General features: G+C 36.8%; 1 protein-coding gene across 14 annotated transcripts in view; it reads left to right on the top strand.

Moving 5' to 3' along the window:
* The window catches only part of ntm (neurotrimin), a 337,950-nt gene extending 324,448 nt beyond the window's left edge, over positions 1–13,502 (top strand). For 9 of the 14 annotated variants that reach the window (XM_055514684.1, XM_029174744.3, XM_055514685.1 and 6 more), the window contains 5 exons: positions 4,484–4,612; positions 7,713–7,833; positions 8,032–8,183; positions 8,924–8,959; positions 10,285–13,502. In XM_055514684.1, the coding sequence (XP_055370659.1) occupies positions 4,484–4,612; positions 7,713–7,833; positions 8,032–8,183; positions 8,924–8,959; positions 10,285–10,385 (539 nt within the window). In that variant the 3' untranslated portion in view covers positions 10,386–13,502. The remainder of the gene's footprint in view (positions 1–4,483; positions 4,613–7,712; positions 7,834–8,031; positions 8,184–8,923; positions 8,960–10,284) is intronic. The other 5 variants (XM_029174747.3, XM_029174750.2, XM_029174749.3 and 2 more) reach the window with 3 other exon arrangements.
* The last annotated feature ends 410 nt before the right edge of the window (positions 13,503–13,912 follow it).

Genomic DNA, 13,912 nt, shown 5'->3' with positions numbered 1-13,912 from the left:
TCAGTTGTGCTAAATTCAAAAGTTAATAAGAAATGGTCAGATAACAGAGGGTTTTGGGGAAGAACTATTAAATTATCAATTTCAACCCCATATGTCAGGACAAGATCTAGGGTGTGGTTAAAACGATGAGTGGGTTCATTTACCTGCTGTGTAAAACCAATAGTGTCTATTAAGGAGTTAAAAGCAGTGCTGAGACAGTTGCTGTCAACATCTACATGAATGTTAAAGTCTCCCACTACAATGACTTTATCTGTGCTAAGAACTAAGTCAGATAAGAATTCAGAGAATTCAGTTAAGAACTCTGAATATGGAGCAGGAGGACGGTAAACAATACAAAACACAACTGGTTTCTGAGTTTTAGAGTCTGGGTGAGAAAGGCTCAGAGTGAGGCTCTCAAATGAGTTATAACTATGTTTAGGTTTAGGAGTAATTAATAAATCTGATTTATAAACTGCTGCTACTCCTCCACCTCTACCTGTACTTCTTGGAACATGATAGTTGATGTGACTCATTGGAGTCGACTCATTTAAAGTAACATATTCATCCTGCTGCAGCCAGGTTTCAGTGAGACAGAACAGATCTATGTGATGGTCACTTATCAAGTCATTTATTAAAAAGGATTTAGATGAGAGAGATCTGATATTTAATAAACCACACTTTATTAGCTTACTATTACTTTGTTCCGTAAGAGGAACTGTTTTGATGTTTATTAAATTCTGGTAAGTCACTCCTCTTTGATTTGTTTGTGACTTGTATAGTTTAGGTGGTCGAGAAGCAGACACAGTCTCTATGCGATAACTAAGACTAAGAGTGGGTCGCGGCTGTAGAGAACATGCAGAGAGGCGTGTAAGACTGCGACTCTGCGTCCTGGGCTCCACTCTGAGTTGTCAAGCAGTGGGGGGACTAAGCAACATGGCCATGTTACTAGAGAGCAGAGAGGCTCCGTTCAACGTGGGATGGACGCCGTCTCTTCTAATCAGCCCAGGTTTTCCCCAAAAAGTGCTCCAATTAGCCACAAAGCCCACATTGTTTGCAGGACACCACCTAGACATTCAATTCCAGACAACCTCAAAAGGATGACAATCTTTACCAACAATTAAAATAAAAAAATGTATTGTGTTTTATTGACTTAAATTTTTTTTCAAAGCACCAAAGGACACTGTACAAAATGGAATAATTAGTAAATTAATTAATCAACAAAACAACGACAGTAGTGTATTTTGAGAATGTGTAAAGCCTATACAGTACACAATAACAATTGGACAGGACAGTGAAATTCCAGTAACAGTCAGTAGTCTATCTTAAAGAGCCTTTTCAGGCTAAAGAATATTGGACCAATTGGTCTGTCAGAAAATGTGTGCTTTAAGCCCCGTTATATAAGATATGGCGCAGGGGAGGTCAGTTCACAGCGTCATTGCAACATAAGCTCATCTCAGAATTAGGTAAATGTGCTGTGCCTGCATGTATAGACATATAATAGGAATATTTACTTTGTAATGCTCCTACAAATATATTAGCTATGCTACATAGGTAACTCTTTTTAGATTTATCCTGTTGGGAGTTGCCACAGTGAATGATTTGCATGGTTGATTTGGCAAGCTTTTACGACGGATGCCCTTCCCGATTGACCTCTGCCATTTGCCCGGGGCCACATACTTTATGCTATAAGTAGCTGAATAAATAAGTAACACGTGTCTGACGCAAAGACAGAAAATAACTTGTTTTTCCAGTAATAGCTATGTTTAAGAAAAGCTACAACTAATCAAAGATTTCTCCTACGTAAAAACCCACTCTAATCATTGGCTACTCAGTGCTCAGAAGTTACATGTATAGTGACTCCAGTGAGTCATAGTTAAATGTGTTCTTGGGGCCAGAGCAGGCAACATCCTACCTACCTATCCTATCCTATCTGGAGCTCAATCTAAGGATAAGCATAAATAGGTAAATTGTGAAATGCTATTCCCAAGCCTTAAAAAATAATCCAGTGGAAAAATGTACACCCTCCTTTAACCCTGCCAGGCATTGGACACATTTCCATCTCAGACTTGTAACTTGTTCTTGGGTGTCTTGATTAGGCACAAAGCCTAGTATTTTAGGATGGTGAGATGCTTAAAGGAACACAGAGCAATGTGATAGACTTTCTTACCCATTGGAAATGTAATTGCTTTCTTTTAATTTCTAGTCCACTTATTTTTACTGTACCTTCTAACATGCTTCTTGTGCTTGTGTTATGTGTGTCTACTTAAACCTGGTGTTGCTTTTGCACATTGAGCTCATCATTCCCATAGCACCCTTAAGCACTTCTGGTTAGTGTTGTGTATTGTAGCATTTCCTCTGTTTGCAGAACATTTGCTTTTTGTTTGAGCTTTGTGATGTGCAGCAGACCTTCTATTTGTTTGCGCTTCCATATTCATATGAATTTTGTCTCTATGGGCCACCGTCCTACGCATCTTCAATAAGTTCAGCTGTCTTTCCCTCAGGACAACAGTGGTTACAGCATCTTCATTCCTGCCCTGTGTGGCTGTGCATCTTTCTATCTGGAACCAGCTCCTGCATGCTTTTTTTAAACCCTTTCTTCTTTGCCCTTGAGTTTGAGGATGAAATTTCAGGGATACAGAAAGGTTACATTGCCTTGTGCCTCCCTCTCCTGAGACAAGCTGACTGTCTTTGCTTTCTTCTCTTGGCCCCCTTCTCCTATGTGGGCTCCCCAGTGTTGTGTCAGGTCACTTTGATGGCGGTGCAGGACATGGTAGTCTCACTAATGAAACCCTGCAGTCTTCTTTAAGAAAGACTCAGAAATTAGTAGAGCTCTCTTGTAGGTGTAGGACATATGGTTGTTGCCAGTAAATGGCTGAATGTGGTCAAATTTCAGCTTCGCTTTGTTGGGATTGGTGAACACCAATTATATAATGAGGTCTTCTTTGTGTATTTTTGGCTGTGTAGCAGTTTGTCTTGTGAACTCTTGATCTGCTGAGACAACATTTTCTTCTGCCTTCATTTCCTGGCAGACCGAATACGTTTTCATTGGCTGTGGCTGCACAATTGCGGTACTGATAGTCAAATATCAGCATCACCACAGCAGTCCACACAAGAACAAATAAAAGAAAAAAAAAGATTTATTAGTATTTTAAGGCCAGAGAAGTGGGCTGAAATCCTGGAATTTTACCTAGAAAGAAAGAATAAACAGATGTGAATGTACTGTATATTGAAAGTTATGCATTTCAATATAAAGTGTAAAGCAGGAATTGCTGTCTTATGAGTTTGTCATCAGCACTTTCTCTGTCTTCAATTAATTATAATAACTCTGTGCCTGTCCATGTACTTTGTAGCTAACAGTTGAAAACACTCTGAATCAAGGAAACTAGCATCTACAACTACAGCACCTACTGTACTAATGGGATCAGATGCTGCATATACCAATATTAAATATCACGGTGGTAAGACAGCAAAAAAACATTGCACACTTTTGTACAGTATACTCACATTTGTTTCATTCCATGAGAATGCGCAGGAAGCAGGATAGTGTGCCCTGAACTGAGGTTCAATCACCAACACACCAACTGCATAAACCCACGCACCAACCCAAACAGTACCACATCTATCTACTGTATATGTACTACCACAGGCATCAGTCCATACATGAACATACAGTACCAGGAGCCTAATTAGCCCCCACCTCCAACCCCTGTAGAGAAAATCTCCCTTTTGGTTCTAGAAGGCAAATTAAGCTGGTTTATGCTTTCTGAGAATGCACACAGTGAAATTATGTTTCTGTCGATTTTTGTATGAATGCACAAACTTTGTGTGAGTAATGTACCATACCTTTATAAGATGCATCATCTGGCAGCCTTGTCTTGACTAGATCTCCTTGGAGGCTCACTGCGCTGTTTTTACTGACATTGTGGCCTCTATTGGTGACATGTGGCATCTTTTTGAGAAAAGGCCAAGCAGAAAATTAACAAAAAGCATAGAAACATGTGAGAGTAGAACCTGCACATGTACAGGAGTCGTCCTGGTACCACTCCTCAGATGATCAGTAAGCACTTCTCTCCATAATAGTCTTCCCAGGTGCATTTCAGTAATGTGCTTAAGCCCAACAAAGTGAATCCATTTGCAAGCTATTACTGTCATCTCCCAACATCTTGGGAGAAGGCTTGAAGTCAATTATGTGTTTTGTTCTTTACGATGAGCATGTCAAGCATGTCAAATTGATACAAAATAATACAAGTAATGCTGGCATTTTCCCTGTTTCTATATCTCAGTTGTAGTCCCAGTGCACTTCAGGACTTCTGATGGCACTACCAGAAGAAAACCTTTGGTTTTATGTTGGCATTTTGTTAATACAAATTTCACAAAAGTAACTGGTAACGCAGCACCTTTATTTATCAAAACAAAGGGTATATTAATAGTTAAAAGTATTACCTACTCATTGACATGAACTGTATTTGACCATTTTTCTTTCTGTGAATGTGATCTTTCACAGGTGACCTGGAATCAGATGATGAGTACCTGGAAATCCCATCTATTACCAGACAGAGAGCAGGGACGTATGAATGTACAGCTGTCAATGATATCGACGCTGATGTGCAGACAGTAGACATCACTGTCAATTGTAAGTCAGCTGCTGAATGTGAATAATAATAGTACATTACGTCTATTTACTGTATCAGGTAGTTCATAAATAAAAAGTCCTGCTGAAATAGTTTTATTACTTTTAATAAGAAGACTAGTGTATGTACAGTACATACAGTACACAAAGTTTGAAACCTGCCTTGCAAACATTCGGTAAAACACAGCAAATCTGAGTTTAGACTAATTTATCAGATTGAATGACAAGGATTTTGGTGATGTCACAAACACACGGTTGAGGACCCAAATGCACAGCGCACTTTCGGACTGGGTGAATTTGAGCAGGGTTTATTGCATCAACGTCGTCAAGCAGTCCGGGTCATACACAGGATGTCTTAGCAAAAAGTACAGATGAGGAACAGGCGAGATCGGGTCCAGGAGACAGACAGCGGTTCGGTACACGGAAAGTCTCGGCAACGGTACAGGTAAGGGCTAGACAAACTCACGGGTCAGACGGTCAGGTACACACTAAAGTCCAGGCAAAGGTACAGAGGAGGTTCAGGCAGGAATCGGCGGTCAAAAACAGGCAAGATCAACAATACCGGATAACAATGCTAGAATGCTGGATAGTGGTGCAAGGACTCTGCTGCAAGAACAATCTGGCGTCTGACTGCTGGGTGAGGTGGTGCTTAACTACTGGATGTGATTACTGATTACTGACAGGTGTGCGTGGTAAAACCAGGATAACAGAAAACAGCTGAGGTAAAACAGGAAGTCCTTTCAACGTAAAACAGGAACTAATGTAAATCGTGACAGGTGACAGGATAGAATTCGCTTTTATCAGCAGTCATTCTAAATATCTATGGCAGAAGTCAAAGAGGTCAAGTGTTGTTGATCTGTCAGTCTGTGTAAGTAATGTTCTTGTCAGGAAATATTATTTATCGTGTCTTTAAAAATGTGTGATCTTCAAAAAGATGACCATCAGTTACTGAACAAATAGAATGCAAAATTATCACTCGTTTTCCTGTTAAGACTAAATTAAGACTCGCTTTTCCAGATCTTTACAAAAAATACCAAGATGATGGATTGTATTGATTTGAATAATTATCAAAAGAATTAAAGAGTATTAAGATGAACCTTAGTCTTGCTTACAAACATAATTTTCATAAATTATAATCATTATTAAATCACTTCTCATAAATGTGGTTTGACTCCTATTGATCGAAATACAATGAAACAAAAGAAAGAAAACAAGAAAGAAGAAAATAAATGTGGTCAATAAATAATTATAAAAATGTCAAGTACCGATCTTGTAATACCGGATCCGGGTATCATGAAGACGGATGTCTGGCTACAATGGCAGATACCTAAAAGATGTTTACATGCTAGCATACGCTGTATACTACATGCTATGGGGATGATGCAGATGAGCATGATTTACTGTAATTGAAAAAGAAAAAAACAGGAAATTTGTGTGGCTGGTGTCAGAGAGCAACAGGGTTGAGCAGACCGACGATCTTGACACTTGAGACAAAATGCTGAATGTCTGAAATATGTGATCTACAGTAAATTATTAAACAAGCAGGACTAAGGTTTGCAATTTTTGAAGTGTCAGATGTGTAACACTGAAATAATAAAGCTTGTTTCAGGTATTTAGATTTTATTTTCGAAAAATTAAATTGCATTTTTTAGTTTGAACATTTGTTTTCACACTTAATAATTGTGACCCAGCCTGAAGTGTTTTCCAAAAGTTGGACAGTATTCACTCTGAAGGAGCTTCCAGTGGTTCAGTGTTTAGGTTCTACGCCCAGTGGCCATGCTTTGTCACATTACTTTTACCGATGTTTCACTTTGTGACTTCTTTGGGAGAGAACTGTTGAATGTTATGACATAACATCTGTTATATTATTTCATACTTATACTGAAGAGTGTTTTTCCCAGTTTGTTTTATTATATTTTTAAGCAACCATTTTAGAACTGTCATGCCAGAGAGTTATCATGTTAGACGAAATACCATGTTGGAGATAAAGCCTGTTAATTAATGAGAGTTACTATATTTTGTAATTGCATTTAGTTACCATATCGTACAATGCTGTTTGAAGTCTAAGTTATAATATTTTAAAATCTTTTGTTTTTTAAAATTTCAGAAATTTTTAAAACAAAAAATTCAGATGAGGTGTCTCATGTTTTCGTGTTAGGTTGTTTTTGCACAATAAATGTTTTTGCACCTTCTTTTAGCTCACCTTTCTAAAAAGATATGACTATTGCCCAGATGTAATGTTCTGGTTTTGTCACACACACAAAATATTTAAAATTATTTTGCTACATCTTCTTTGACTCTCTCTTTTCTCGATACATTTTGTAATTAAACAGATTACTAGATGTATTAGCATTTATATTAAACATACATACAAACATATACCCATTAATTAAAATTTAAGAATAGCTCTAACATACAGTATAGACTGTAGCTGTTTTGTATGCCAGATTCACAGAACCCTGAACAAATGATGATAAACTGGAAGGCAAACATCATTTGATGTTTTGAACAGCCTATTCATCCATTTTCTACCGCTTAGTCCCTTATGCGGGGTTGCGGGGGTACTGGAGCCTATCCCAGCTATCTATGGGCAAGAGGCGGGGTACACCCTGGACAAGTCACCTTATGCATACTTTTGGACGGAGGAAGCCGGAAAAACCCACGCGAACACAGGGAGAACATGCAAATTCCACAGAAAGTGTTCCCGGTCCACCCCCGGAATCGAACCAGAACCTTCTCGCTGTGAGGCGTCAGTGCTTCCCACTGTACCACTTAAGACAAACTAACACAAGTAAATTATTTACCTACAACAACAACAGGTTGTAGTGTTTTTACTTATAAGAGGAACAGATCACAAAGTTAGAACCAAAAGCCCAAAGTTAAATACGTCTTGAAGATGTTCTTTTTCATCTGCATAAGAAATATCATTCATAATCTGACCTATAGTAATAATTGCACTTCCGTTGATTTTGTAGACCACAGTTATGAATATAAATTCTCACTCAGGAGAGAAAAAAATGAAAACTTTGTTACGCCTCCTGATATCCTTGACTTGCTGCCTTGCTTCCTAATCAGTGCTCCCTGTGTTGCTGGCTCCTTGTAGATGGTCCAGCTGTGTCCGAGGGCAAATATGTTGGAGTGACTCTGGGCCAAAGGGGAGTGCTAGAATGTGAAGCTGATGCAGTGCCTGAGGCAGATTTTGAGTGGTATAAAGAGGACAGGAGGTACTGAATTTACATTTGCATTTTAATAGATGAAAAGTGTGTGTGTTAGTGTTATTGATTAGCTGTCAGACATTAAGGCATTAATATTAGTATTTGTGAAAGCTAATTATTTTTTATTATGGTCAATACAGAAGTTTTGTCACGAATTTTGCAGCCACCAAAACAGAAACTAAAATTTTTTTTTCTCCTCTCATCTAGAATCTTCAACGGCTTTGATGGCATGGAGATAGTGAACACCGGATCACTGTCAAAGCTCACATTTTTTAATGTGTCTGACGGAGATTATGGCAACTACACTTGTGTTGCCATCAACAAACTGGGGAGCTCAAACACAAGCTTCCTTCTGTATGGTGAGCTTCATTTATACTCTATATAAATATCCAAATAAAATATACTGTATAAACATGAAACAAGACTATACTGTATGGTCTGATTTGAAGTTAATGTATTATTAATCTATATGGTCTGTGCTCACCACTGGGGAGTTCAAACTGTGCATAAATGCATTAAACAAACGTAATGCTGTGTTCCAGCAATGCCTTTTATTTTTGCCTATAATGCATGCCCATAGCTGGCAGACTATTTTTTTTATTACTTTATCTCATGTAAAGCACACTTGCTGTCCCAAAATGTTTATTGCAATCGTGAAACTTGGAAAACAGTTTTACATCCTGTTTTTAGAATATTAATAGCAGTTTTTAATAGACTTTGTTTTACCAATGTATAAACAAAGATGTCACTCAAATCATGAGTCATGGTGTCAAAGAGCAGAGGAAGGTCAAATTGGAATCAAAGAAAGCCTTTCTGTCTTCTGTCCTCAAAAGATTATATAAAATATAACAACAGCCCCTTCACATATGGTATCAAATTATATTACAGCATCCTACTGTAGAAAATCATATTAGTGCATAGTTTTATTCAAGTGAACATTGGACTCCATATGATTAACAAGTGATGACACCAATATACTGTAATTCTTAAACTGTTAAGCTAAAAGTCCGTTCAGCATCTGACTTTTGATGCTTTGAAATGAAATGTTGCTGTTCTGTTTCCGATGTTTTGCTTTGTTTCGTTTGTTCCTTTGGTGTAGTGGTAATTGAACCCACTAGCTCAACGCTATTGCAAGGTTAGTATTCTGCACCAGCATGCACTTCACCCCTTGTGAATCAGAACTGCATGCTGGAACATGACAACCATTGCCATTTTCTCAAAGAATGTGGTGTCATTGGAATCAGACAGTGTTTTTTCTGTATCAGTTGAAAAAATCCAAACCAGTCATTCATTTGCTCTTCTTGTTTCACCTCTTAATAGATGTCTGTGCTGTTGTATGACACAACAAGTACATCAAATTGACATGCAAGTCAAGTAGATCTTTGTAAAAATGGCCAGTGCAGCCCATTGGACTAACCATGTTTCATCTTTTTCCTTTTCAAACCTAACCACCTCTGTGTGATGTCATCACTGTGGTTATTTTGCATGCTGTCATTTTTCCATGTAAGTATTTGTCCTTTTTCATTATTATAGATGTTGCATGTTGTAAAAGGGCACTAAACATGAGAGAAGAGCATTTTATCTAAAACAGTGACTCTAGATAGTAGTATTCAGTAGGTTTTTCCACAGTATCTGTGTATATGTGGTGACAGAGATGAACTCATCAGTTAAAATGTCTTTGTGGCTGCTGGCCCAGCATCTTGTCAGCAAACTTCATTAATGCATTACCAGAAGTGTAATATTGCCTTAATTTTGACTATTATTGAACTTCATTATTCAAAGTAGTCATATGCAGGATTAGAGCTAATCTGGTGTTGCATGGTAATTGGATTGATGCCCCAAATGAAACTGTGGTGAACTCATGAAAATGGAAAGGAAATGATTAGTTGTTATGTGGAATGCTTCAAAGCAAAAGTTCCAAATTTGTCCTTAATTCTTATATGATGTTAGTTGGATGAAGTTAAATGGCATTTGCCTTCATCTCTTTAGGATTACATTGAATGCCATCGGCAGTATGCACATTTTAAATTAGATTAGAAGAACTTAGAGTTAGGAATCCTATTGAAAATACTCATCCTGTGTCATTCTAGAAGGATTTTACATCATCAAATTGTTATTTACATTAGTCTGTAGGTACAATTTATGTTTGATTGTTAGAAAAATGTAAAAAAAAATATTTTAATTTAGGAAGGCTTTATTTTTTTCATGTGAGTTTTTAAAGTTTAGGTGTTTTTTTCATGACTGTTTTATTTTTCTAGTGGTCAAGTAAGCATTGTGTACCCTTACAGGCCACTGTAGTTATCAGCAGCTAGGGTGTCCATGCAAAATGTGGATTACTGCAAACACAAATAATAAAAGCTAATCAGGTGTGTGTGTGTGTGTGTGTGTGTGTGTGTGTGTGTGTGTGTGTGTGTGTGTGTGTGTGTGTGTGTGTGTGTGTGTGTGTTGTTCCTCCATCAGGACCGATTGCAGTCCAGGACGGCAGTGGCGGCGCAATGTGGGTGCACTCACACATCTGTCTCCTGTTCATAGTGTTTCTGCCACTCCTGCTCAGATTTTGAAGAGGAATGGTATAAAGTAGTGTGTGATTGTGTTTTTTTTTATATTAAATCATAAACTGATGCAGTCAGTGTGTGAAGCAAATCCCTGGTATACAATGTTGACACACAAAATGATGACAAAACTTTGTAGGTCTTTTTTGTTGTGGTAAGGGTGTAACAAATGTTTTACATTTATTGTTTTTTTTTCTCTAATTTATAATATTCTGGAGCATCTCTTCACAGTGGTATCTCTGTGATAGAAGATGGTCTTTGTTTGTACCTGTGTTACATGTCCATTTTAACTCCAGGAGAAGACTAATATAACAAGTCTGAGAGGTGAATACCTCAACGTTGAACAAGAACAGTGAAGCAGGTGGATTTTAGGTCAACCTTAAAAAGTATTATCATATTTTAATGTATAATAATTATGATCTGATTGTTGCTAGCTTAATTGTTTTTATTGTATTTTAGTTCTCAGTTCTCAGAATTACAGTGAAGCTGTGAAACAGTTGTGTTCAGCTACTAATTGTGAATTTACATTTTGAGAAGGGAAATTATTTAGGACATGTATTTGTTTTAAATTTTTTATGTTTTATTTTTCTTTACTAGTACTAGTAAAGTTGTACTAGTCGTACACACCAATGGTGTCAAAATACTTTTGTTATAATTAAGCAAAGGGAGACACAAAGTATTCCACTTTTGTGCAGTCAGTGTCTGACTGAAGTAATCAAATGTATTAATGCTTTTGTTATTTCTTTGAACATCACACATTTTCTACACAACAGAAACATTTGGCACAATGTTGCTGTTTATGATTCAAACCAGCATTGGAAGGTTACAGAGCACTGAGTAAGGTCATGTTAATATTACATAACCATATGTTTTGTGTGTGTATTTAGCCACTGGTTACCCAAAGAGTATAGCAGTTTATGTAAATCACATATTTTTTAGTCATCACATTAACCAAAACAATCTTCACATAGTTTCAGGAGTTTTGTTTAACAACATAGTACTGTTTCGTCAAACACAAATGTTTTAATATGGGTTTAACATATAAACAATTAAAATGATCTAAAAGTAAGTCAAAGAATTATTGCATGGGTCATTAGCATGAAATGTTAAATTCATTACATTTACAGCTCTAATAGAAAGAAACCAGAAGTGTAGGCTTACTGTAACGTATGCAAGTCAATTGCAATAACTGAGACTGATCACAAGTCACATTAAAACATTGCAGGTGTTTTCAAAGGCAGTAAACAAACAACAGACCTCAAATACCTGAGGGGTGTTGCACAAAAGTAAGGATACCCACGATAAGGGAAATCCTGGCCTGACCGTACAAGATGGTTGATGTTCATGGATTTGTTTAAAATACCATATGTATCAGTCACATAATTATTGATTAAAAATGAGCAAAACTTGGGTATCATTCTTCGCCTACATAGAAATAAAAAGAGAAAAAGAGTCATTTGTAAGAAGCGAAAGGTGACCACTATAATTTTTATTTTAGCAGCCGTGGAAATTTCTATCCTGCTTAAATGTGCATGTAGCACATACATAATTGCTAAACAATGCCCCAGAATTATAGCATACACTATAAATGCCTTAGATGTAACCATCAGTTGTTACTCATGTTACTCAGGAAACTAAAAAGGTTATTTACAAGTGCATTTTGTCTGTTTAATTTATTATTATTTAATCAAAGCTATTGTACACTTAATCAGCTATCAATATAATATCAATAGATTATCATGTTAATGTATTCTTAATCAATGTAATATTTATTAATTAATATATTATTTATTAATTTTGTTCTATAAGCACATGACGCAAACATGTCTAGAGGAAAAAGAACATGTCTGCTGAATAAAATTCCACAGTTACAGTATTAATTACAACTATTACATTAGCATTTTAAAAGTCAAAGTGGAAAGTGTTTACTCCAGTTAGCTTGTGGTAACCTGATGTCTTATTATAATTCCTGCTCCGGCATCTATGTTGTATGTAAGTCCAAAAACCTGTACAGTATTTACTGAAAACTGTAAATGCAGAAATGAATGGAAGTATCTGGGGTAGTTTATTGCAAAATAATAATAAAACAATAATTTTAATAGAACAATAAGTCATTAGAATTAACTGTTATGGACGAGCTAACTTCAGAGAATACATTTCCAACTTAACTTAATTCATCTTTATTTAATCTGCTCTCAAGCAACTAAATTAGGATGGGTGAAGTGGATGAATAAAAAACAGGCAACACAAAATCAATCTCCATGGTAACTGGACTGGGATTAATTCATCCTGCTTTTGTGCAACTGTGCAAGGATAACTTCAGCCAAAAGATTTGGCAAATCTGGGGTTAATTCTCTATCTTGTTTTTGTGTAACACCCCTCTCATTTAGCTGTGAGCGTGAGGAGTTTATGCAACATTGAGTAACCTCTCACAAACACGACAGCAAAAATTAAAGCCTCTAATTTATCTTTATTATGTCTCTTTTGCTGGCAAGTGATTCGTGACTGCATGACTGCATTCAGGTTCCAGCTAGCAGTGGGGAAAATGCTGAGTGACAACACCAAACTATTAAGACTTGTGTGTTGGTGGTTCTGTATATTGTGGGCATGACTTGTTTTTTAATGAATCTCTTACTTTTGTGTGCAGCATCACAGCAACCCTAACTTTGAGATATTATGCTTCTATACAACTAAACTGTAATTAGTATAGACATAATGACAGTAAGTTGATTGTCAGCGAGTTGCAAATATGTGCGTTTTACTGAGCATATCAGTAAGAGGTTTACAGGCATTCAGGAACGTTAGGCTTTTGTTCCTACAGCATTATTAACAGTAATGGTAATGATAAATTGGCCACTATCATGACTTACACTGATTTCTGCATTTTCTTTATTTCAATGAAACCTAAACTCATGTGGGGGTGGGGGGTAGCAGGTTACTCTGCTACTGTATGGTACCATGTCACTCATGGTGAACTTTCTATGGAGACGTGGTATAAACCTAACCTAAACCTGGCCCTTAACACTGAGCTCTCTTCATCTAGTGTTTCTATTTTCAGCCTCTTCTTTGCAACTTGCTCTTCATTAAGACATTTATTGTGTTATTCATTAAAACAATTACATTGCACTTAATTTGTCCAGTGATTATTTTTCCTGGGAAATGTTGGCTATTGCAGTTTAGTTACATAGAACATTTTTTATGCTTTTATTTGAAATCACAAGTGAGGTTTTACAGTAGAACATTATCCACGTTCACCTTGTTTTTCCTTTTGTACTCAGCACCTTTGTTACGTGAAGTTTGCATTTCCCATGTGAAAAAAGAGCAAATATTCAAATCAAAAAGGCATGAAACAGATAGGGCTATTATTGAAATTGATCTGGGTAATCATCAGCTGAATCTGACAGGCTAATCATGGTTTGTTTTCACACACAAGACAGAGAGAGAAAGGCACCAGAGACTAATATTTATCTCAGCGCATTGGGAATAACATTATAATTACTCCATCCTACCTTGAAGGATGGCGTCACTGAGCTTGT

The sequence above is a fragment of the Betta splendens genome, chromosome 14 (genome assembly GCF_900634795.4).
Source record: "Betta splendens chromosome 14, fBetSpl5.4, whole genome shotgun sequence".
Lineage (NCBI taxonomy): Eukaryota > Metazoa > Chordata > Actinopteri > Anabantiformes > Osphronemidae > Betta > Betta splendens.
This window is presented reverse-complemented; position numbering and strand designations above follow the sequence as displayed.